Source organism: Giraffa tippelskirchi, chromosome 11 (genome assembly GCF_054371585.1).
Source record: "Giraffa tippelskirchi isolate mGirTip1 chromosome 11, T2T-mGirTip1v1.2.pri, whole genome shotgun sequence".
Lineage (NCBI taxonomy): Eukaryota > Metazoa > Chordata > Mammalia > Artiodactyla > Giraffidae > Giraffa > Giraffa tippelskirchi.
The window spans coordinates 126,788,475-126,814,447 of record NC_137285.1 but is presented as its reverse complement, the minus strand read 5'-3'; the positions used below and the strand labels follow the sequence as shown (position 1 = coordinate 126,814,447).

The 25,973-nt window shown below is 43.0% G+C and overlaps 1 protein-coding gene and 1 long non-coding RNA gene across 6 annotated transcripts in view; one reads left to right on the top strand and one right to left on the bottom strand.

Annotated features, from left to right (window-relative positions):
- Positions 1-25,973, top strand: part of LOC145526758 (uncharacterized) — a 49,018-nt gene that overhangs the window by 7,712 nt on the left and 15,333 nt on the right. The window contains exons 3-4 of the long non-coding RNA XR_014069153.1: positions 85-251; positions 25,362-25,477. This is a non-coding gene — a long non-coding RNA (uncharacterized LOC145526758). The remainder of the gene's footprint in view (positions 1-84; positions 252-25,361; positions 25,478-25,973) is intronic.
- The window catches only part of UVRAG (UV radiation resistance associated), a 311,614-nt gene continuing 305,641 nt past the window's right edge, over positions 20,001-25,973 (bottom strand). For all 5 annotated transcript variants that reach the window (XM_081543163.1, XM_081543165.1, XM_081543164.1 and 2 more), the window contains one exon: positions 20,001-23,561. In XM_081543163.1, the coding sequence (XP_081399289.1) occupies positions 22,862-23,561 (700 nt within the window). In that variant the 3' untranslated portion in view covers positions 20,001-22,861. The remainder of the gene's footprint in view (positions 23,562-25,973) is intronic.

Here is a 25,973-nt window from a genome sequence, read left to right as displayed (position 1 = left end):
TTGAATATTGGGTTTTTCTTATTCGCCTTGATGGCCTTGATTTAATTCACCTGAATCAAATCATCATCTGTGTGCCTCCTGCAGGTGGTCCTTGGCAAGTCTTTGTAGACCCATGCAAAATGGGCTGGATGCTAGCCCAGGGTGGGGTTATAACGCATGTGCCGTGAGAACAGGAGAGCGGAGTGACTTCGGAGACATGATGCGCAGAGCAGAGCTCCGGGCCTGGCCTCAGCGTCTTGCAAACGTGGAAGGTAAGGTTCTTCCTGGCATTAGCTGGTGTAACGGAGGTCCATCGCTGGAACCTGACACTGACTGACCCTTCACCCCTCAGTGGGGGAGGGGGGTGTAGAAACTGGGACAGCAGAGAGAAGACATCCTGAATTCCAGAGGGATGGCTTATTGTAAAAACCTCCTTTATTTGTGTTCTCGTCCTCATTCACTCAGTTTGAGTACGGGCAGAGGTGGATAGCCTGAGTTAGGGCCTCTCTTAATGTACCCAGCACAGGTACAAGAGGAATCTGTGGGTTCCACGTGCGAATAGGAAGAAACGCCTTGGGGGTGATTGTCCTCGGCAACCACTCGTGATGGTTGCCAGTCATCAGACATTAGCTGTCGCAGTGTCACAGACACTGTGACAGTGGGAATTGCCCCCCCTCTTTGTGCTTCCCCCGCCATGGAGCTAAAGCTTCTTTAGAAACGGCAGCTCAGATGATGCTGTGATGTACTGGTGCAGTGGTTCCTTTCCTGAACTCGTGTCTAAAACGTTACTTAATCTTCACCCTCCAAAAACCACTCAGAGCCTAAAATTCTACACTCCAAAACCCTTTCTTTTTTCTGTGTTGATTTTTAGATTTATTTTGAAGATAATATTGCATCTGAACAGCATGGCTTTGCCCAAAAGTCAAGAAATCTAGCCCTCACCCGTGTGTAAGTCTGTTTTAGGGGTATCCACAAAGAATCTGAGCTCTGCCATGTGTAGAAAGAGAAACACATTTTAAGAACATTTATATCCTAAAAAGTTTTTTTGCGTGTGAACACTGTATTATTTTTTGTTTGTTTTTTAGTAACCAAGTGCTTCTATGTTTTTATTTGGTTTTTAGCTTACGTGAGGAATGGTTTATGAGTGTGCTGAGCCACACAAATAAGGGGAATGCTGCTGGGGTTGAGGGAGAAGAGGCATCAAGTGTATAATCAAGAGTGTTTGAAATATTGATCCAGGGCTCTTTTTTAAGGGAGCAGATAAGAATGCATATATATATTAAGGCCTTCAGAGAAGAAATACATTTATTACATGAAATGTGTGTATTTTATCTAAGGATATCTGTAAGGCACATAGTGGGTCAAATTCAATCCATGCAAGCATAGATCATATAGATATGCAGTCATCTTAAGGTCATAATTGCATTGTGGCTGTAAAGGAAGTGGGGAAGAGCTGTCCTTAGGCCACTCCTGTGCTTTAGTACTGGACTAGCTTTAAATTCAGTCTTCATATATATCTTTTTTTTTTTTAAGAACTTGTTTTGGCTGTGCTGGGCCTTTGTTGCTGCACGGGCTTTTTTCGAGTTGCGGTGCACGGGTTTGTCATGGCAGTGGCTTCTCGTGTTGTGGAGCACGGGTTCAGTAGTTGTGGGCATGGGCTTAGTTACTCCACAGCATGTGGGATCTTCCTGGACCAGGGATCGAACCTGTGTGTCTTACATTGGCAGGCCGATTCTTTATCACTGAGCCACCAGGAAAGCCTATATTTTTTTTTTTCAAAACTTCATTTCAAAGGTTTTTAAAGCTCTGTAAGTGACCCTCTCTAAATTTCTCTTGATCTCAATATAAAGTTTAGACCTTGGAACCAATCAGTGTGCTAAAGCAATTACTATCATTTTATTATGGTTATTCCAGTTATGGATTTCTCCCATAAATATATAGTGTCATTTTGTAATCCAACATAAAACTGCAGTTATAGTTAATAGTGAGTCTTCTCAGCATGGTGAACACAAGCTTGTAGAGAATCAGTTTTATGTGTTTGAGTAGCTTTGCCTAGTTCTTATATCAAGGCAGTTTTTCAGATGAGAAAACAATCTCCAGGCATTGCTAAAAGCTGCACAGAAGGTGCTGTCAGAACCCCTTGGCTGCAGGTCTTCGGCCTTCCCTGCCAGGCCTGCTCATCCAGGGGGAGAATTTCAGACAGCAGGCGTGGAAAGTTTCTGTGTCTGAGCTGTATCTGCCTTTTATTCAGTGACACAGAGGCTATAAACCATGTCCATCAAGCCTGGCCATAAAAAAGTATGGGTAGATCAGCCGGACTTATGAGGCAAACTCTCCAGGACAGAAAGGCTAAAAGATTCTTTTATTTAAAAAACAAAAAAACCCTTCCTCACCAATTGGGCATGACTTTTAATATTCTTCTATCTGACTGAAATTTTTCTATCCAGTGCCTCAGCAGAAAGATGCAAAATCAATTTTGGGAAATTCTGAGTGGAGGTCATTTGACTTCCTGAGACCTGGGCTGGGAGAGGGGGCCAGGTCCCTTGGCTCTACCTGTGCTCCTGAGGAGGAAGGCATGGGCATCCCTTCTGTCAGCCATGGGGGTTATAGGTGGGTTGCATGGACTCTGTGTTTCAGCCCCAGGGTGGGAGAGGCAGTGTTCATTGGGCAGAGTGGTTTGGAATAGGGCAGCCTGTGAACACGGGCCCTCCTCCCCTCTTTTGTCCTTGGAGGCTGGTCTTCCAACACAGCCCTTTCCAAGGACCAGGGCGTGGATATAGCCAAGAATTAAACCATAAACCAAACCGAAGGTCAAATACCAGCTGCAATGAAATCCATGAGACTGCCCTCACATCTCTTTTCTCTTTGGTGCCCAGATATTGGCTTGCAGTGACAGAGCAGACTGGGGCACTGGGAAGCCCAGGTGTGGTGTGTCCAATGTCTGAGGCTGGCAGGTTAATTTTAGAGGCCTTGCTTTCTTGCTGGTGAACGACCCCTGGACCTCATCTTTACAAGAGGCAGAAGCCTTGATATATTTTAAACTTGTGGGAAGACTTCTTAGCAAGCTCTTGGCATAAGGCTGTGTTTTTGGCGCTGACAGTAAGTGGAACCAGGAGTGATAGCCTTTTGAAGTTGAAGGTACCTTTGAGAACATCCATTCTGACCACCTCAGTTGGCCTGATCCTTTCTATGCTTATTTGTAAAATGGAAATGAGTGTGTGCCTCATAGAATTGTTGTGAGAATTACATGAGATAACTTCTGTAAAGCACTTGGAATTGTGCCTGGCCCTGTTACTCAGGGAAAAAATTTGTTTGCCCTTGATAACATGCACCACCATTATTGTTGTTGCTGTTCATGAATGAGAAGGCTGGGGTCCAGAGAGGTGAAATACCTTGCCTGAGGTCACACAGGCTCACCCCCTCCCTCCCAAAAAAAAGCGGCGTCCAAGTCCACTACACTTTGCTGGAGGCAGCTGTTTTTCTGACATCCTTGGTCTAGTTGCAACTGAGAGCTCAGATTCATGTGCCCCTAATAGATCACAGCATGTGGAATAGCTTTGGTTTTGTTATGACTACACAAGTACCCTCAATGTCACTGCTTTTGTGCTTGATGCCCTGTTTGAGTTAAAAGTTCGGTGGAGGTGTGTGTGTGTGTGTGTGTGTGTGTGTGTGTGTGTGTGTGTGGTGGCCCTTCCTACATAATTTAGTGGTCTCCTTTGCATTAGTGTATTAACATGTTTTCACTTTTAACCTTTCACCCTCTGAGCCTGGCATTTAAAATGCTATTAAACTCAATAACGTTTCCTATAAATAATCTTAGAGGGATGGGAAATAATTGGAATGACATTTTTAATAAGCTTCTGTTTCTCAGCCCTCTGGGCTGCATGAACCCAGCCAGTGCTGGCAGAGGGGGCCTGGTCTGAAGTTGGGAGAGGTTGGGCATCCTCTGGGGTGCCAGAGGACCATTTAAAGAACAGAGAATGGTTTCTGTGCTGGAAAAGTAGAGGGTTTTTGGGGGGACAGTCTTTATATTTTCTTAATTAATGAATAAGGTGAATCCAAGAGCTGATCACTCCTTCCTCCTTCCAATGGTTTCAAGACACCAAATTCCTGGGCACCTTTAGCCAATGAGTCAGACTTTCTGGAATGTGGTTTTGTACATTCTCTTGCTTTCAATGTGTATTTTTTGGTCCTCCTGTTTCTATTTTACGTCACCATTCTATTTTATGTGCCATCGTGTGTGTCTCCTAAACTTGGGAGCACATCTTTTAAAAAATCTAGTTGGATGTTGTCTTTTCTACTTATAAATTTGTGAGGCCTTGCTGGGGAGGAGATCTTTCTGTGCCCCAAGTTTAGCTTCTTTGTCAATAAAACGGAAATGGATGTTATATTGCCAAGACATGTTTTGTGGGAGCAAGCACCACTGCTTACAAAGAATCATGTATGACTTGGAATATTTTTTGCTGCTGTGATCACGGGGTGGGGGGAGATTGAAAAATACTGGAATCTTGAATTTTTTGCCTTAATCAGAGTTCCAGATCCTAGTCTCACAGAATGACGTTCAGAAAGTACTTGTTAGTCATTCACCTATGGTGAATAAATATTATAGCTGCTTTCAGTATTAGCTCATTAAATAGTATTTAAGAGTCCTACTATGTGCCCAGCACTGGGACAGACCTCAGAGAGGGAGGGGGGCATGCACAGGAGAGTAAATGACTGCAGATGAGAAGCTGGAGCTCAGGTGACAGCACCATGTGGCTCCCCTACTTAATCAAGCACGGCTGTGTCTAGGCTCTGTTTCAGGCAGTGGATTGAAGATAATCAAGATGAGTGAAATCCCCACTTTCCTAGAACTTGTATTTCAGTGAAGGGAAAGTTTAAAAACAAGGAAAGATAAACCCCATAAAGCTGTCTGCTTACCAAGTGTAAATTTTTGGGTTTGTAAATTGTATCTCAAAAAGGTAAAGAAGGAAAAAACCTCAGCCCTCATTGGCCTTCGGGTTCACCTTAGGACAGTTGACCCTCACTCTTCACTGGTGTATGCTGCTGCTTGCTGACGTGTATCTGTGAGCCCAGAAACCAATGTCCTGGAAATTTTGTGGTCGTTTGTGTGTGTGCACAGGGCAATGGGATGTATGGCTCGCCTGACGAGCATGTCTTCCAGCTGAAGGGGAACCAGGTGACGCTCTGCCTTCCCGTCCAGCTCCTGCTGTGAGCAAGTAGCCTTTTTGCTGTCTGTCTAGTGCAGTGTCCTTGTATCTTTGTGCTTTTTTTGTTGATGACTTAGCTGCTTACAATGGCCCTCGTGAGTGATGCTGGGGCTCTGTCTTGGGATCCTGATCACAGGAAGGCCGTGATGGGCCTGGCAGACAATAGTAGCTTCCTTCAAGCACGAGCCACAGTGCTGTTGCCCTGAGTTCAGTGTTCATGCTTCCACAATGTGTGTTACATGCAGCATGTTTCAATAGGAAACATAAACCAAGGTTACAGATTGATTGGGTGATGGAAATGTTGTAACTAGAGGCCCTTAGGGACTTAACCCTGTATTCCCTCCCTTTGGAGTGGTCCATTGTTGCTGGGATCATGCTGACTTCCCAGAACAAAAAAAATCGGAGTAACAAGAATTGACTGGATATGCAAGGTCAGGCCAAGGGCATCTGTCTAGCCTGTGTACCTAATGGCTATCTTCTCTAAAATAATCCCACTTTATGGAATAGCTTTCTCCATCCCCCACTTTCAGTCTGTATGTGTCCCTAGATCTGAAGTGGGTCTCTTGTAGACAGCATATTTACGGGTCTTGTTTTTGTATCCATTCAGCCAATCTATGCCTTTTGGTTGGAGCATTTATTCCATTTATGTTTAAGGTAATTATTGATATGTATGTTCTTATTGCCATTTTGTTAATTTGTTTGGATTTGATGTTGTAGGTCTCTTTTTTCTTCCTCTTTTGTTTTCTTGTGATTTGACAACTAACTTTAATACTGTGTTTGGATTCCTTTTCCTTTTGTGTGTGTGTGTCTATGGTTGGATGACATCGCCATCAACCTCAGTGGACATGAATTTGAGCAAACTCTGGGAGATAGTGAAGGACAAGGAAGCCTGGTGTGCTGCAGTTCATGGGGTTGCAAAGAGTTGGATGTGACTTGGCGACTGAACAGCAACAAAATCTATTGTAGATTTTCATTTTGCAGTTACCATGAGGTTTTGATATAGCAGTATATGTATAAAAAGGATTGCTTTAACTTGCTAGTCTTTTAACTTCAAATGCATTCCCAATATCCTACATTGGTACTCTCCTTGTGTTTGCTGGGCTTGATATCATATTTCTGTGTGGATGATCTCCTACCTTTATGTTTGCTTTTACTGGTGAGCTTTCTCATCCATAATTTTCCTATATCTAATTTGTGGCCTTTTCCACCTTGAGAAGTTTCTTTAGCATTTGTTGTAAAACTAGCTTAGTGGTGCTGAACTCTTTTAGCCTTTGCTTGTCTCTGAAGCTTTTTATTTCTCTCTGTCAAATCTGGGTGAGAGCTTTGCTGGGTAAAGTATTCTTGGTTGGAAGTTTCTCCCTTTCATCACTTTCAATATTTCCTGCCAGTTCCCCCTGGCCTGCAGAGTTCCTGCTGAAAAGCCAGCTTATATACCTTATATATATATATACACTATATATATATATATAAGGAGGATTCCCTTGTATGTTAAATGTTGCTTTTCCCTTGTTGCTTTCAATATTTTTTCTTTATCTTTAATTTTTGTCAATTTGGTTACTATATGTCTTGGCATATTCCCCCTTGGGTTTATCCTGCCTGGGTTTCTCTGTGCTTCCTGGACTTGGGTGACTATTTCCTTTCCCATCTTAGGGTAGTTTTCAGATGTTATTTCCTCAGATATTTTCTCAGATCCTTTCTCTCTCTCTTCTACTTCCAGGACCCCTATAATGTGCATGTTGTTGTATTTAATATTATTTCAGAGGTCTCTGAGACTGTCCTCATTTCTTTTCATTCTTTGTTCCACGGCAGTGATTTCCATCATTCTGTCTTCTGCTCACTTATCTGTTCTTCTGCCTCATTTATCCTATTGATTCCTTATAGTGTATTTTTCATTCCAGTTATTGTATTGTTCATCTGTTTTTCTGTTCTTTCTATCTTCTTGGTCTGTGCCTCCATTCTTTTTTCTGAGATCTTGGCTCATCTTTACTATCATTATTCTGAATTCTTTTTTAGGTAGATAGGAAGTGGATCATCCTAAAACTTCTCTCTCTCAAAATGGAAATGTGAAAGACAGACCAAGAGGGCCCTATATTTAAGGGAAAATGATGGAGAGCATAATGTGCAGGAGCCTCTGTGTTGAAAGAATTTATCTTAAGATACCTGAACCACTTTGCTCATTGCATTCCCCACCTGGCCGCTGCAGGTGTTTTGCTGTGACTCAGGACCAGAATCACCTCTCTAGTCTTAAGAGCTCAGATATGCTAAAACATACTCTTTAAAAAAAAAAAAAAAATCACAGTAGCTCACTGCTAAGCCACTGCCGGTCTTTTTGAGAACTTGAGGAAGAAGAATAGGGTTACTGTGTAAAAGGTTGGAGCTCTAATTCGGGGAATGAGAAGATTTTTATAAGAATTAATGAGCAACCAGAAATTTAAAAATAAGAAATATCTATTTATTTATATCTTCCTGGAAAAACACAAAATTCTAAATACCATAGCTCTGTGGCAAGCAGAAGAGGGCAAACCAACCTACTTTCTTGCTCTGATAAAAAGTAGGAAGGTAACAGATAATGCAAAAGCTATAGAGATAATTTGTATGACTCAGAGCACAACCTTTGAGTGTTTGGCTATGATGCTGCTTGTTACATGTAGGAGAAAGAGATAAAAGGAGCAGCTTCTTACCTGTTAGGGTGTGGGGTCAGGGAATGGTGCCGTGTTCACCCTGAGATAGCTTTGGTGGCTGGGCTGGGGCATCAGACACTGGGAGACCTGAGAAAAACCCCTGTCCCTTAGCCCTCTGAATCCTGTTTCTTAATCCACTATGCCCACCCATGGATGTACAAGAATCAAACAAGATCACACACTGAAGAATTCTGAAATCATGGAGGCTGCAGAAGTCAGGTTTTAATAGATTCTAGAGGGAACTTGAGGATCATTCGCCATGGCCAGTCCACCAGCTGGTCCTTTTCATTCCATCACCCACATCTCTCCAAATTTGTCTTCTCCATCACGCTGCCACTATCTGAGTGCAGGGCACCCCCTTCCCCCTAGTCTGGGCTCCCGTGGGTACCTCCTAAGTGCCTTCCTGGCCCCATTCTTGCCTCCTAACCCATCCATCTGGCAAGAAGAGTGATCTTCATAAATGTTTCTGTGACTAAGCCCTCCAGAACCTTCCCTTGCCTTTGGGTACATGTCTTGCCATGACCTGTTGGGGGACCTGCATGGCATGGTCTGCCCACCCCTGCTCTCCAGGTCACTCTAACTCTCAGTCCGTCTGGATCATCCCCAGACACTTCCGCTTAGACCACTCTGCCCTCACCAGCTCTCTCACCTGCACCCCTCAGTTACCCTCCTCCCTGAGGTCCCTGCCCTCATCATTTCCTGTCCAGTCTCTGTCCATGTCAGCAGCACTGATCACACCTGGGCACTGGTGTTTTTTCTTAATTGTAGTGAAATACACATAGCATGAAATATACCATCTTAACCATTCCTGAGTGTACAGTTCAGTAGTATTAAGTACATTCACACTGTTGTTCAATCTCCAGAACTCTTCATCTTGCAAAACTGAAACTTTGTATCCATTAAACAGTAACCCCCCCATCCCCCTGTCCTCCAGCCCCTGGTAACCACCATTCTTCTTTCTGTCTCTATGAATTTGACTCCTCTAAGGACCCTCCTGTGATGGAATCATACAGTATTTGTTGTTCAGTGATTGGCTTATTTCATTTAACATTATGTCCTCTAGGTTCATCTGTGGGTAGCATGTGACAGTATTTCCTTCCTTTTTTTAAGGCTGAATGATGTTCTGTTGGGTGCATAGACCACATTTTGTGTTTCCATCCATCTGCTGCTAGACACTTGGGTTGTTTATACCTTTGGCTGTTGAGAACGTGCCATGTACATGGGTGTGCAGATCAAGATCTTGCTAATACTTTTGAGTATTGTATTTGCTGTGCTGTGCCCATCACTGTGGCATTTTCTCATTCGTGTGTGTGTTCTCTGCTGCCTGCCTCTCCCACTATGCCCCGTGCAGTTGGGAGCAGGCACTGTGCTTACTGCTATCCCCGTGGTGCAGCTCCCAGCATATACTAAGTGCTCACTAAATATTGTTGTAAAACGGAATAAATAAACACTAAGCGCATCTTCTTGTTCCAACTTTCAGCAATTTTTTAAAGTAATGAATTGCTTATTTTTATGAACATCACTGATCATTTTTTTTAAGTTTAAAAAAGTAAATAAAAATTGACCCTAAGTCCCTCCTCCGTGAAATAACCAGTTTTATTTTGGTGTTGGACTCAGACATTTTTCTTTGCATTGATCCAGGCAGGGTGATGGGGTTGTGGATGGGCCAACTGATAATTTTCATTATTATTTACTTATTTTTGGTTGCATTGGGTCTTTGTTTCATGTGGGGTTTCTCTAGTTGCAGTGAGCAGAGGCTACTCTTCTTGCAGTGCTTGGGCTTCTCTTGTGGTGACGTCTCTTGCTGCAAAGCAGAGGCTGTAGGCACATGAGCTTCAGTAGTTGCAACACTGATGATTTTTTAAGAATGTCAACCTCTACCTTTAATCTAGCTCTAGCTCTCAACTACTAGTCCTTGTTCAAGGGAAACAAATACATAAGCAAAACGTTCTATTGCCTCCCTTTGTAGTTTAAACCTGCAGCCTGGTGCTCAGTGAGAGCCTTGCACAGGAACACCTTTGACGCAGGTGCGCACGTCAGGGCCAACTCCTCCTGACCGCTTGGAGCAGAACCTCAGCTGTGGATGTTCCTGAAGGACCAGTGGACCCAGGTAGCAGCTGGCTGTGTTAGGTTTGGACTTTGCTGTTCCTGTAGTGCCTTATGTTCATTCATTCACCAAGAAGGAAGGCTGTGGAGGAAGGGTGGAGTGTGCCAGCTTGCTCAGCAAGAGAACTATGAGAGAATAGAGGGATTTACCGCCTCCAGGGCAGAGTGGATAGACTCCAGAACAAGAAAGGGAATTGAAGGGCTGAATGTCTCAAAAACCAGGCTTTCACTGCAAGGTCAGGCTTTGAGGAGCAAGAAAAATTTTGTCTGACTAGACAGAGCCTGGGGAACTTTGAATGTACAGCCATTAAAAAAAAAACAATTGCCATGGCGGAGAGGAGACTGCATGCAAGTGGTGATGAAGGGGTGTTTTCCCACCTCTGAAAAAAAAGGGTAGAGCTGCAGGGGGTTATTTGGAAGCGGTACAGCTAGATCGCAAAAGATGGGTGGAGCCTGAGGGGGCCCTTCCTCCCCTGTCCCCACCCCCATCTGGGCTCTAAACAGGAGATAGGTTTGGGTCAGTCACATACAACGGACCCAACTGCTCATGGTCTTCTAGGTAGACTGAGGCAAGCTTTCATAGGAGCTCCGTGCTCCTCAGGGTGCCAGGCAGCCAACTAGCAGAGGGGAGAAGTCCAGGCTGGAAGCCCTGAGAGCAGCCTCACAGGGTGGTGAGAGGAGGTGGGCCAGTTGGCCTGAGTCCCCACGGGAGCCGAGCAGGGCTGAGAGGGTCTGAGGAGACGGAAGGATGACATAGGTATGAGGACCCGGAGATTAGAACCAACAGAGGCCAGCAGCCAGCATCCACCCTGACTGTGGATAGGTCAGAGAGGCTTGTCAGAAGCCCTGGAGCCATATAGGTGAAGGATAGGTGAGGGAGGATCTGGGGATTTGAACACTTAACCCAAAGAAAATATGTGTTTTATCCAGAAATGATCAAGTTGCCTTGAAATGGCAAGATCAAAAGTCTTCTGCCATTAGCTGAAAAGAGCATTCATGAGCTTGGCTGAAAGACTGTTATGGGAAAATAAAACTACATTTCTGTACATCTGGGCTGTTAACATACATTAAAAACTGCCCCCCACAGTAGAATTACTTGTACCAGTGGGTTGGTGCACACAAATGCTGGGGCCAGCACTGAAGCTGAGTCCTAAGGGGGCCAGGCCAGAGGTGTCAGGATGTACTTAGACTATTTTTTGTTAAAGATCATCAACACGACAATGCAAAATATAATTGAAAGAGAACAAGCCTGGTAGGGTTGGAGGTGTTGTCTATGGATCTAGTTTGCCACTGTCCAGCCTCATGGCTTGTCACTCTCTGCTCTGGCCCTACTGGTCACCTGCAAGCCCTCCACATGTGCCATGCACGTATCAACTTCAAAGCTTTTCATATACTGTGCTCTTGGCCAGGAATGGCCTCTCTGTAGCTTCAAATCTGTTTAAATCTCACTTCCCCAAGGAGGCTTGCCTGAGCTCCCAGGCTTCCCCATGTCAGACTCTCACCATCGGTCGCCTGTGGGTTTCTTTCACAGCCTTGCCCCATGATTTGTTCAGCCAGTGCTGACCAATAGGGGGCGCCTAATCAATGCTAAATGAATGAATGCCTCATGGAACTGTGGCCTGCAGCTCAGATGGGATGTAGAGAAAGGACTCACAGGTTCTGGTTTCAAGTCCTAGCTCTTGTCACATTTTAGCTCTAGGAACTTGGCTATAACACTGACTTCTCTGGGCCTCAACTGCTTCATCTATAAAATGGGCATTCAGCACATTGATCTAGCAGACTTTCCCGAGCACTAGTTGTGCCTTTCAACACGCTCACAGCCTGCCGAAGGTGGCAAACAGGGAAACAGACACTTGAGAAAATGAAAGAGTGGCTGTGGGAGCATACACGGGTGGTGGGGAGGACCCCAAAGGAGGGAGGCCTCCCTCTTTCAGGGTGGAGGTGGGGGTGGAGACTGGGAAGATGATGGGAAAGACTTCAGAGCAAAGGAAAATGGCTGAACTCTGGCTTACAGGAGGAACAGTGGCTTGCCGTTGTGCTGTGGGTTAGGTAAGACACTCTATGGGCTATGGGCCTGAGGCATTCAGGGGCGTTCTGGGAATGACAAGCATCCACCTGGCTGTAGGACAGGGTGTGGGTTAGAGGCGCCAGAGTGAGTCACAGACCCCCAGTTGCCCATCACTCATCACCCACGGACAATCTTGTTTCATCGGTACTCCAATTGGTATTCCACTACATACCTCTCCCTAGTCCTGGAAAAATGCATTTCATCTGTAAATGTTTCAGTATGCATCTCTAAGAGAAACAAACTTTTCAAAAAACTGTTTTTTGGTTTTTTTTACTATTATCAGACCAAAAAAAAAAAATCCTTAATACAATCAAATACTTAGTGTTTACATTTTGATTTTTCCTTAGTTTATTTTCAGACTGTTTATTTTATAGGAACTAAAGAAGGTCTATAATGAGACTGAGATGCCCGTTGTGTCTCTTTTTAAGAGGTTTTCCCCTCCTTCGGTTTTTTTTTTTTTTTTCTTGCAATATACTTACCGAGGAAACCAAGTGCTTTGTCCTATAGAGTTTTCCACTGTCCAGATTTTGCTGATTGCATCTTCCAGGTGTTAACATGCTCACTTGCCCTCTGATTTTCCTGTAAGCTAGTAGTTAGATCCAGAGCTATTCTGACCAATAGTGATATATCATGAGCCACAAATGCAAGTCACATATGCAGTTTAAAATTTTATAGTAGTCACATGTTAAGTAAAAGAAAAATGAAATTAATTATAATATATTTTACTTAATATATCTAAAATATGATCACTCCAACATGGATCCAATAAAAAATTCTTAATATAAATTTACATTATATTTTTTGTACTAAATTGCTGAAATTCAGTGTGTTTCTTACTCTTAGCACATCTCAATTTGAATGAGCCACTTTTCAACTAACTAGCCGTAAATGGCCAGTGTCTACTGTATTTGACACCACAGATAAAGTTTTGATCATACTTAGGGTCGAACTTTTGTCCAGAATTCTTCATGGGTGTTGTGTCCTTTCATTAGGCAACATAAAATGTCTAGTTTTCTCTTTTTGTGATACTTATCTTAGATACATTAGATTCATTAGAATTGCAAAGTATTGATGGTCTAATTCTATTATCCCTCTTGAATCTTATTTTACTTGGAGTATTTCTGATAAGAGAAACTTCCCCTCATCAGTGATTTGATTAACTAGTGAGTAAGTATTTGATTTTTTCCCTTTATTTAGCAGTTCCTAGAAGGTTAGAGCTGTGTGTAGGGCAGGTCACTGGGCTTGCAGTGTGGAGAATGGGTTGCAGGGCAAGAAGGTGACTGAAGGGAGTCAGGGAGGAGGTGATTACAATCCAGGTGGCAACCCCAGCCATGGCCACCCCCTGGGCAGCCAGCCAGTTATTGTTGTTCAGTCACTAAGTCGTGTCCTACTCTTTGCCACCCCAGGGACTGCAGCACGCCAGGCTTCCCTGTCCATCATTATCTCCCAGAGTTTGTTCAAATTCATGTCCATTGAGTCTGTGATGCTATCTAACCTTCTCATCCTGTGCCACCCGCTTCTCCTGTTGCCCTCAATCCTTCCCAACATTTTGAAGAATGAATGTTAGTTTGCTTCTGTGACAAAAAGAGTCTATGACCAGGCCCATGGGAAAACCTGAGTAAGGGGCTGACTTCACTTTCAGAGGAGCACGTGCGCTAAGTAAAGCACCTTGCCTGGGTCACACAGCCAGTGAGCAGCTGGGCTGGGATCTGAGTTCCTGACTGGCTGTCCTGTGGGGCCGAGGGCTTCTCACTCAAGGTGCCCAGGCTGCTTCCTTCCTGCCTGTTTGTATCTGCTTCCTGCAGTCTGGTTATCCATTATTTCTTTGGATCATTATTTCAACCTTGATTCCTTTCTAATTTGGTGCTGGTACTTTGTTCTTGTTCAGTCACTAAGCTGTGTCTGATTTTGTGACCCCATGGACTGCAGCACAGTCCTCCCTGTCCTTCACCATCTCTCGGAGTTTGCTCAAACTCATGTGCTTTGAGTTGATGATGCCATCCAACCATCTCATCCTCTGCCGTCCTCTTCTCCTTTTGCCTTCAATCTTTCCCAGCATCAGTGTCTTTTCCAGTGAGTCAGCTGTTTACATCAGGGGGCCAAAGTATTGGAGCTTCAGCTTCAGCATCAGTCCTTTCAGTGAGTATTTAGGGTTGATTTCCTTTAGGATTGACTGGTTTGATCTCCTTGCAGTCCAAGGGAAATCTCAAGAGTCTTCTCCAGCACCACAATTCAAAAGCATCAATTCTTCGGTGCTCAGCCTTCTTTATGGTCCAACTCTCACATTCATATGTGACTCCTGGAAAGACCATAGCTTTGACTATACAGATCTTTTTCAGCAAAATGATGTCTTTTCTTTTTAATATGCTGTCTAGGTTTGTCATAGCTTTCTTTCCAAAGAGCAAGCATTTTCTAAAATCATGACTTTGGTCACCATCTGTAGTGATTTTGGGGCCCGAGAAGAGAAAATCTGTCACTGCTTCCACTCTTTCCCCTTCTATTTGCCATGAAGTGATGGGACCGGATGCCATGATCTTAGTTTTTTGAATGTTGAAATTTAAGCCAGCTTTTTCACTCTCCTCTTTCACCCTCTTCAAGAGGCTCTTTAGTTCCTCTTCACTTTCTGCCATTAAAGTGGTATCATCTGCATATCTAAGATTGTTGATATTTCTCCCAGCAATCTTGATTCCAACTTGTAACTCATTCTGCCTGGCACTTTGCATGATATACTCTGCATATAAGTCAAACAGGGTGACGATATATAGCCCTGATGAACTCCTTTCCCAATTTTGAACCAGTCCGTTGTTCCATGTAAGGTTCTAACTGTTGCTTCTTGACCCACATACAGGTTTCTCAGGAGACAGGTAAGCTGGTCTGGTATTCCCTTCTCTTTAAGAATTTTCCACAGTTCGTTGTGATCCACATAGCCAAAGGCTTTAGTGTAGTTAATAAAACAGAAGTAGATATTTTTCTGGAATTCCCTTGCTTTCTCTTTGATCCAACGAATGTTGGCAATTTGAATTGATTTCTGGTTCCTCTGCCTTTTCTAAACCCAGATTATACATCTGGGAGTTCTCAATTCAAGTACTGCTAATGCCTAGCTTGAAGGATTTTGAGCATAACCTTACTAGCATGGGAAGAGAGTGCGATTGTCTGATAGTTTGAACATTCTTTAGCACTGCCCTTCTTGGGAATTGGGATGAAAACTGACCTTTTCCAGTCCTGTGGCCACTGCTGGGTTTTCCAAATTTGTTGACATATTGAGTGCAGCACTTGAACAGCATCATCTTTTATGATTTGAACTAGGTTGGCTGCTATTCTGTCACCTCCACTAGCTTTATTGGTAGTAATGCTTCCTAAGGCCCACCTCACTTTATACTCCAAGATGTCTGGCTCTAGGTGAGTGACCACACCTTTGTGGTTATCCCGGTCATTGAGACCTTTTTTGTACAGTTCTTCTTTATATTCTTGCCACTTCTTCTTAATCTCTTCTGCCTCTGTTAGATCCTTTCTTTTATCATGTCCATCCTTGCATGAAATGTTTCTTTGATATATTCACTTTTCTCAGAGAGATCTCTAGTCTTTCCCATTCTATTGTTTTTTTCTATTTCTTTGCATTGTTCATTGAAGAAGGCCTTCTTATCTCTCCTTGCTATTCACTGGAACTCTGCATTCAGTTGGGTATATCTTTCCTTTTCTCCCTTGCTTTTTGCTACTCTTCTTTCCTCAGTTATTTGTAAAGCTTCCTCAGATAACCACTTTGCCTTCTTGCATTTTTCTTTTTCTAAATATTTATTTATTTTTTATTTTGCTGCCCCGGGTCTTAGTTACAGCCTGCGGGATCTTTAGTTGCGGCATACGGGATCTAATTCCCTGACTAGGAAATGAACCTGGACCCCCTGCATTGGGAGCATGGAAGCCCAACCACTAGACCACCAAGGAAGTCCCATTTTTCTTTGGGATGGTTTTGGTCATTGCTTCCTGTACAGTGTTATGAACCTCTGCCCATAGTTCTTCAGGCACTGTTTACTAGATCTAATCCCTTGAATTTGTTCATCACCTCCATTGTATAATCATAAGGGATTTGATTTAGGTCATCCCTGAAAATGGCCTGGTGGTCTTCCCCACTTTCTTTAGTTTAAGCCTGAATTTTGCTATAAGGAGCTGATGATCTGAGCCATAGTCAGCTCCAGGTCTTGTTTTTGCTGACCGTATAGAACTTTTCTATCTTTGACTGCAAAGAATATAATCAATCTGATTTTGCTATTGACCATCTGGTGATGTCCATGTATAGAGTGATCTCATGTTGTTGGAAAAGGGTGTTTGCTATGACCGGTGTTTTCTCTTAGCAAAATTCTGTTAGCCTTTTCCCTGCTTCATTTTGTACTTCAAGATCAAACTTGCCTGTTTCTCCAGGTACTTCTTGACTTCCTGCTTTGGTATTCTAATCCCCTGTAATGAAAAGGACATCTTTTTTTTGGTGTTAGTTCTAGAAGGTCTTGTAGGTCTTCATAGAACTGGTCATCTTCAGCTTCTTCGGCATCAGTGGTGGGGGCATAGACTTGGATTACTGTGATGTTGAATGGTTTGCCTTGGAAACAAACCGAGATTATTCTATTGTTTTTGAGACTGAACTCAAGTACTGCATTTTGGACTCTTTTGTTGACTATGAGGGCTACTCCATTTCTTCTATGGGATTCTTGCCCACAGTAGTAGATATAATGGCCATTATGAATTAAATTCGCCCATTCCCGTCCATTTTAGTTCACTGATTCCTAAGATGTTGTTTACTCTTGCCATTTCCTGCTTGACTACGTCCAATTTACCTTGATTCATGGACCTAACATCCCAGGTTCCTATGCAATATTGTTCTTTACAGCACCAGGTATTACTTTCACCGCCAGACGCCTCCACAACTGGGCGTCATTTCTACTTTAGCCCAGCCACTTCATTCTTGCTGGAGCTATTAATAATTGCCCTCCGCTTTTCCCCAGTGGCATACTGGACACCTCCCCACCTAGGGGGCTCATCTTTCACTGTCCTATCTTTTTGCCTTTTTATACTTTCACGGGGTTCTCACAGCAAGAATACTGGAGTGGTTTGCTTGTACTTTAATGGGGACTAAAGAGAAAGAAGTTCATTAGACTTGTGTTCTGTACAAAACCAAAAGGATAAGAGCCTGCCACTCTCCCCCTTGTAGTTCTGGGCTTGGTTGACTAAAACTATTAATATTTCTTCAACTGACTTTTTTATCTAGATTCATGACCACTTTTTCTGGATTGCTGACATTGCCAGTCTCTAAGAAAGTGTGGAATTATTTTATAGACATGTATTTTTTTATTCATTTAAAATCCACAAGGCTGAGCTGTCTACCTACAAAACTATAATTAGATATGCTAAGAGGGGAAAAAAAAAAGAAAGCCTCTATCTGCTTTGAGTGAAATTAAGAGCTCTGGGCACCGGTTCAGGGTCCAGTGAAGCAGCCAGAAGCTATGAAGACAGAATATGTATGAATAAGGTGGCCTAAATAAACTCATCTGCCAGGTGTTAAAAAACCATGAAAATTAAGCTAATTAGGTTTATAGACCATATCTCAACACTGTATCCATGCCACCCACCAAAACACCTTGGAACTCTTGACATTTGTTTAGAGCTTAGTTTTTCAAAAGAGCAGTTTCAGCCCGGATACATTCTCGATGTGTACAGAATGGAGATCTCCATTTCAAAGCCTGATGTATATGTTTCAAGAAATCCTTGTTGAATGACTAATTCCTCCCTGTGTGCATGGTGCTTTGTAAAGATCAAGTGTTTCATAAAAATACTGATCACTTCTTACACTCTATCAAGTACCGGGTTGCGGGTTGGGGAGAGGTGTGGGTATCATCCCTACTTAAAAAAAAATTTTTTTTATTGGAGTGTAGTTGATTTACAATGTTGTATTAGTTTCAGGTGCACAGCAAAGTGAATCAGTTATACATACATCCATTCTTTATTTTCCCAGATGGGCCATTACAGAGTTATTGAGTAGAGTCCCCTGTACTATACTATAGGTCCTTATTAATATGGGCTTTCCTGATGGCTCAGTGGGTAGAGAATCTGCCTGCAATACAGAAGACAGGAGACATGGGTTCGATCCCTTTGTCAGGAAGATCCCCTGGAGAAGGAAATGGTAACCTACTCCAGTATTCTTGCCTGGTAAATCCCATGGACAGAGGAGCCTGGCAGGCTACAGTCCATGGGGTCACGAAGTAGTGTATGTCAATCCCAATCTCCCAATTTATCCCTCCCGACTCCTATACACCGTGATAACTGTTTTCTCCATCTGGAACTCTGACACAGATAAGTTTATTTGTGTCTTTTTTTTTAGATTCTACATATGTGATATCATATGATACTTGTCTTTTTCTAACTTACTTCACTTAGTATGATAATCTCTAGGTCCATCCATGTTGCTGCAAATGCCATTTTTCATGACTGAGTAATATTCATATACACACCACATCTTGTCGATGGACATTTAGGTTGTGTCCGTGTGTCTTGGCTATTGTATATAGAGCTGCTATGAACATCTGGGTGCATGAATCTTTTTGAATTATGACTTTCTCAGATAAATGTCCAGGAGTGGGATTGGTGGATTATATTATAACTCTGTTTTTAGTTTTTTAAGGAACCTCCATACTGTTCTCCATAGTGGCTCTATCAATTTACCTCCCCACCAACGGTGTAGCAGGGTTCTCTTTCTCCACCCCTCTCTAGCATTTATTATTTGTAGACTTTTTGATGATGGCCATTCTGACTGGTGTGAGGTATCATCCAACCTGACAGATTAGGAGCCAGATTCAGAGAAGTGGCCAGGCTCAAGGGCTAGAACAGAAAATGGTGATTACAAGTCTCAGATATCCTATCACTAGGTGGTGGTCTCCCACAGGACAAAAAGGAACCAACACTGATGGTGTAGGTCCTATACAAACATAATGGCAAGGGCAGAGTTCTCTTTATTCTTTGCAGATTAAGAAATGAGTCCTTAGTTCAGTGACTTGACCAGGGTCGTAAGGTCAAAGTGGCTGAGTTGGGGCATTCAGAATCTAGCTTCTAAAGAATAGACGCTGGCTGCCCTTTGTACCACATAGTTAAAATCCAGCTCATTATTCAGTACTTATCCCGAAACCATTAGGAACACAAGGATGAACTTCTTTTTCAGACACAGTTTTTTTTTTTTCCCTGAACAAAATGGTACAGAAGATTAAGAAGAGTATCACTCGAGTCCAGCTTCAACTTGGCTGCTAGTTATAATTCACATCTAAACAAGTTACTCTTCTGTTTTAAAGACTGGAAAGGTTACTGGTCAGTCGTCCATTACATGCATCCAAATCTCTTCACCTTTTATCCTAAGTCCTTCCCCCATGGGCCTGAATTCAATTTCTCCTCTTACCTTTCCTCACATCCATTCAAGGCCCAAGCACAGCAAACTCCTTGCAGTTTTGCAAATATGCATGCGGCCCTGCCCTGCCTCTGGGCCTTTGCCCATGCTGTTCCCTCCGTCTGTAATGTGAAGTCTCACACATCTTTCATCTGTATTAACTTCATGACCCTTTCTTAATCCTTGAGTTAGAATAACTTCCTGTGAATTCTGTAGCATGGCTAGACATCTCTCCATCATAGAATTTATCGCACTGAATTATACTTAATTGTTCATGTACCTATGCTACACTCCCTTCCCCCACTCCCAACTGGAGACTGTGGCAGGGGTCAAGGTTGATTAATTTTCATATAAACTTGTTTAGCCCAGTCCCTTTCAAAGTGGAAGGGGGCTAGCTCAGTAAATGTGGAATGGCTGGCAGACTGTTAAAGAATGAGGTTTTCATAGTTAACTCCGCTTCAGTATGAAATTCAAAACAATGAAGAAGACAGGACTCAAACATCACAGGGAAATAACATACACTTTTACTCTCAAAATAAATACTAATCAATTTTATTTTATAAATACAGATGCTGACTTTTCTTCCAATTACCAACAGATCAGTTTCACATGCCATTTATTATTGGTGGTGGTTTAAAAAATTATTTAAATAACCAGTTAGGTCAGGATAAATGGGCACCATTAGAACTGCTAAAAAAATATAGCTGGATACAATCTTCCAAAACTAATATTCTGGGGGGAAAAAATCTCTGGAATTTTTGAAGTGGGTAAGGGGAAGTAGAGAGAGAAAACACAAGCAAATATTCATCTGATAACATTTGCTGGCTGTTAAGAGTGTCTCGGCTACAGGAAAACTGAAAGGGCCCTTAGCAGTTCAGAAATGGACAGGACTGAGTTTTCATTTCAACTTATATTCTCCAAGCAATTTTTTAAATTGGTTTACAAGAATAATTAATTACAAAGATTAGTAGGAGATAATAACTTCATCCCATATTTTGGCCTTGGTCACTTTAAACAGAGGCAAAATGAATTCTGAAGCTTTGGGAAATGTCAGAGAGTTATTCCTGGAGAATGTAATGCTGTAGGATTTACATATATCCAAGTATGGCAGAAACTGCAGACATCAAACAAACTCAATGAAAACCCAAAATCTAAACAAACCCAAACCTACAAGTGGTGTTTCGAGGCATAACATCATTGGACACAGTGTGGATCAGGAAAATGTGCAGGTAACTATCCATCAGTTCTGGGCTACCTGATCACATTCAATGGTGGGGTTCCATGCTATGGGAGTGAAAAGCTGTTGAACCCCAGAATCAGGGAGTCCATAAATGGGCGACTGACTGACAAAGTCCCAGAGCTCCAGGCTCTACTTGGTTTTGTGGAACCTGAGATGAACACTGTAAAACATGGGTGCTCCTGTATGTGGTCCCTCTGCTTGGTGGTGCCAGGAGCCAGGCTGCATGACCTAAATCGAATGTACCTTGTCTTTGAGTTTGGCATGGAGTTTAAAGGTCTCTCCCATATCTGAGGAACCACAAATCACATGTGATTCACCTTTCATTGTTCAATACTAACACAGTCCTTCAAAGTCTTTCTTTTGGGCTTGGGAGGTAGATGTTGCTTCACTGGAGGACCCACAGCCCAGTCGGATGTACATCTAAGACCATGTCTAGCTCCACCCTTACTGACTCTAAAATGAATGACAGTACACTGTCAAAGAAGCCATGACTCTACAGATGGCTTCTGCTCCAGGTTTGGAGTAGTTCCACCTCTTTATGAGAAATAAGATGGACTTCTTCAGATCAAGTTAAAGCTTTTAATTGCTTGCAGGTTGGGTCTGTCTGTCATGCAATGATTTTGTGAGTTCTTTACATGAAAAAATAACAACATGAACTATTCCATTTAACAATGTAGCTATATATTAAAATTGAGCCCAGGAATGCTTGGATGAAGTATGACAATGATTATGAAACCTATGAGTTAAGCTGTTATGTAGCACGAATGAGCTATTGCAGAGTACACCTGTGGTGGTGTGTTGCTATATACAATATGTAAACTCAAATGAAGTCAACAACATTAGCTTAGATACAGCCACAGGTTTTGCTCAGGCTAGTCCTGTCATGATGTAACATATGGAGATGTAGGTTCCAGAGGAATTTCAAAGCTGGGGAAAAAAATCAGGTCGAGTGAAGTAAACTCAATTTTTATTCTTCTATATAATACATGGATATAAGCATAAAATCTCCTTGAAGAGCTTGCAACCCTGAGGCGATGTCCTTGGGTATATAAAGTATACAGCAATAGCAAATGAAATCTGAGCTCCAGGAATGAAAATGGACTTCAAAAACATAATTTAATATTTATGCAATTGCACACATACCAATAGTATTCTATTCCTCATCTAGTCTCTAAATCCAACTACATCAACTGCCTTGCAGTTTGCACACTGGACAGCCTGACTCCCTACGTATATTTCATCATACACAATGCCTCCTTTCCAATTGAAATTTAATAAATTAACATGGGATTTACATATAGGGATTTCTACACGGTGAGTGCATTGCCAGAAAGCACACCCAGTTTTTGACAACAGCATCTGCCCACATAAAAACTTTGGCCCCCAGAGGGAACTTGATGCCATCTGACTATAGTAACCTTGCGGGGGAGGGTCCTTGAGGGTCCCCTGGGATCCTCCAGAGGTGAGGTTTTTCATATAATCTGAGGGCTGCATCAAGGGTATGGCTGACTGAAAGAGGTGGGAGGTCATGGCAACTGCATTAAAGAACCAGAGAATGTGATGTCCTCTGTGGTCAGGAGGCACAAGGCATCTACTGCGCCAATGGCATAACAGCTGGGTTGACTGTGGAGCCTGGGGGCAGAGGCTGATGGGCCTTTGTATAGGAGACCATTGTGCTTCTTACTCATCAACCTAATGGACGGCCAAAGATCCTTCAGTCAATGGTGGAGACCTTTCCTGAATATTCAATTTTCCCAAAAGTTTCATAAACTATGGTGAGGGCAAATGCTATGAGAATCTAAAGGCGAGTTCATTATATTATTTATATATTATCATCTTCCCTCTGAGGATAACATATAAGTGTAAATAAAAAAGCAGACAAATGCCTATAAGGTGACTCAAGCTAGAGAATGACTTTTGCCTTAAAATAATTGTCAGGCCTGAAAAGCAAAATCTTGCAAGCAAAATCTAACTTTGTCTGGCCATTGATACACAATGATCCTGAGTCCCTCCTTGATTCACAAAGTCTATTTTTCTGAGGAATATCCTCCATTAATATTCATTTTGTGTCATAATTACTACAAAGGGTAACCAGTGAAGCTTTATCCTCATTTCAAGCAGTGACTCCATCCTGGTCCTACCATCTGTCCGCTCGCTTCACTTATCAGAACTCCTGCGTGGCCTGCGGAAACTGGATACGTTTTCGTTCAGTGCATAGATCCTTCGGGAGAACTCTTCAAATTCTCCCAGAACTTGTTCATCACACTCCACTGCCACGGCACTGTCCACAGGGATGCAGTTAAATGCTTCCAGCTGATCGCCTGAGGTGAAGCCTGTGGCTTCCATTCCGATGATCTCTTCTGCTCGCTCCACGGTGCAGCAGAGCTCGGCTTCCGACACTGGGTGGAAGCCCCCGGGAAGCTGGGTGCCAGACGAGCTGGCCTGCTCACCAGGCAGAAGGGTGCCGTTGACTGTGGCCGGAGGCCTCGAGAGGGCCTGTCCCTGCTCCTGGCTAGTGTTCACACTCATGTGGCCTCCATTTAAGCTGTTGCCCAGATCTACCCCTTTTTTCTTGTTTTCTTTGGAGAGGTCCAAGGAGGTGTCCAAGGAGGAAGACAGAGACGCTGTCTTTCTGTCAGATTCTCCCGTGGAGGGCACAGGGGTCACAGGCTGGACTAATGCAGAGTTGTAACTGGGGGGAAGGTTTTTGTACTGGAGTCTCTCATTCTCTGAGCTGGCCCGTTTCCGGTATCTGTCTGGTGAAGGGATCCCCCCAGAGAAGCCTACATCTGCACCCCCAAATATGGAGCTTTGTCTCTTTGGAACAGGGATTGCACTGGAGGTGTGATGTCTGTCACTAGAAGACAAAGAAAAACGAGAAGTTACTTTCAACTTCAGAACTTAGCTTAAACCTTCTGGATCAAGAGACAGTAAATAATATGTTCAAGTTTGAGAAAATACAAACTGATAATACTCAAATCTTAGTAGTAACTGTAGTGTCCAAATGCAAGATACAACAAAGTATTACGAGTTCAGCATTGGGAACTTCCTTTAAGAAGGATACAAGACATACTAAAATATATGCAGAGGGGAGTGTCCAGGGTAGGGTGGAGGGTATAGGCCATGTCATATGGGGAGGAGTCGAGGCAATTGGAGGGATTGGATCTGGTAAGAAAAATATATGAGGATGTGATCAAATTCATATGTCTGTAGGGATACCAATATTCTTGTTTCTAATATTCAAGTCTTATTTTACCTTCATAAAACACATATTGTCATTTGGCAGAGAACTTCCAAGACTTGCCCGTGATAACCTCAGCGAGGCAGGGGCAAGGCTGGACTAAAATCCATGACTCATAACTCAATGGTCAATAGCTTTTGCACTACCCAAATGCTAATCGCCTTGTGTTAGACAACTGGCAGAGAGAGGACCAAGGAGATGTGTGTGTGTGTTTCATGAAAAATTAACTTGGGAAATGACCTCTCCTATATAATGGTAGTTGCACACATTTTGTAATACTCGGTCTTCATCTTCCTTCAAACTTAAGTTTTTTCAGGAAGATACATTTGGGCCAGCAATAATAATCACTGTTTGGCTATACAAAGCATTACAGTTTCTGAAGTAATTTCATATACATCATTTTACTTGGTCCTCACAAAAACCCTGTCAAGAAAGCAGGGTGTACATTATTACTCTAAATCTGAAATAATAAATAATAATTAGTTAATGGAAATAGAGTATCCAGACTCTGGAAATGATGGTCATTTTATATCCTGGACTGGTGAAGCCACCCCTGGAGTACTGATCACAGTTCCAGACATCATGCTTGGCTGAAGCTATCAGCTTCAATACAGCTGTATGAACAAACCGGGTCCAGAGACAGAGGGAGGTATGAACATAAGGTCCATCTGACGTGTGTTCTTCAGATGAGGAAACACACAGAGAAATTGCTCACAAAGAAGGTAGCTACCAGGCAGGAGCGGAGGTTAGACTTGAAACTATACTCATCCAACAAATAGCTACTACATGTGCCAGGCCAGGCCCTGGGGAGAGGAAACAGATGTAACAGAGCAGACCCTGCCTCTGAGGAGCTTCCAATCTTATAGCAGAAAGACACATAGAGGAGGAAGACAGCCACGTATATACCGGACATACTCTATTACATTTTCAAATTAAAGACATGAAAAGTGCCCTGCAAAAGAAGAAAGGATCTAGGGTTCCTTCTACCTGTATCCATGGCCACAAACCCTTAAGCCAGCTCCCTGCTCCCTCTCTTCTCAGATTTTTTTCTGATGCGGGCTTATCCCTGTGGTCTAAGCAAAGACTCTTCTTCTTGAGAAAAGGCAACCACAAGGTTTCTTCTCATCTATGCACCCACCAGACTCCCTTGCTTGGCTATCGGTGTTGATGCCAAGAGTGATTTCATAATTAGGGGTGCTCACTGGGGCACATATAGAACCAGGCAAGTAGACTAGTAAATTACTGTTTTTAGTTCTCAAGAACAAAACAGAGCAAAACCTGTTGGCCTTAATCTAGGTTTTCAGTTAATATGTTGTCAAAACTCACCGTAATGGGATAAAGCTGCACATTTTTGCCAACCTTGTTGTTTTCACTCTGCTACTTGCTGACAGTATCCCTCTCTACATGATTTTGCAGGGGGCCTAGGTAATCAAACCAAAACAGCATCAGCACCACCCAAAGACAAGTCTATTCTGGGCAGATGGGCCACGCTTTCAGTTGCCACCCCACCCAGGAAGGGAGAGAAGCACCAGGTGAGCCTGCCCAGAACACTGAAGGTGACATTGCTGGTAATGCGACCCCAGGCCAGGTGCTTAAACCACCTACGGCTATGGAGCCTGAATGACTTGACACCCTCCCTGCCACCATCCGGCCTCCCTCCCTTGGGGACCCTGCTCTGCTTCTCTCAGCTGGGCTCCAGGTGGGCTGATAAAAGGGCATGAGGAACAGTAACAAGCAGTGCTTATGACACAAGAACAAAGGGGTTTTTGTAGTCGTCTTTGCCTCGAAAGCTCTCCTCAACTTTGAAACCCCCCATCCCTCCCCCAAACTGCCCCCAGTTACAGCGAGCAGGGAACTACCATTTTCTTGAGCATCCAAAATGCTGAATTCTCACACCTGCCCTGTGAAAAAGGTAGGCAGGTAGGAGATTATGTGATTTCTTCAAGGCTGCAGAACCCACACAGTCATTTGTATCCCATGTGGGAAAATCATATTCAAATTCAACTAAAATTTGCTAAGAACCAACGT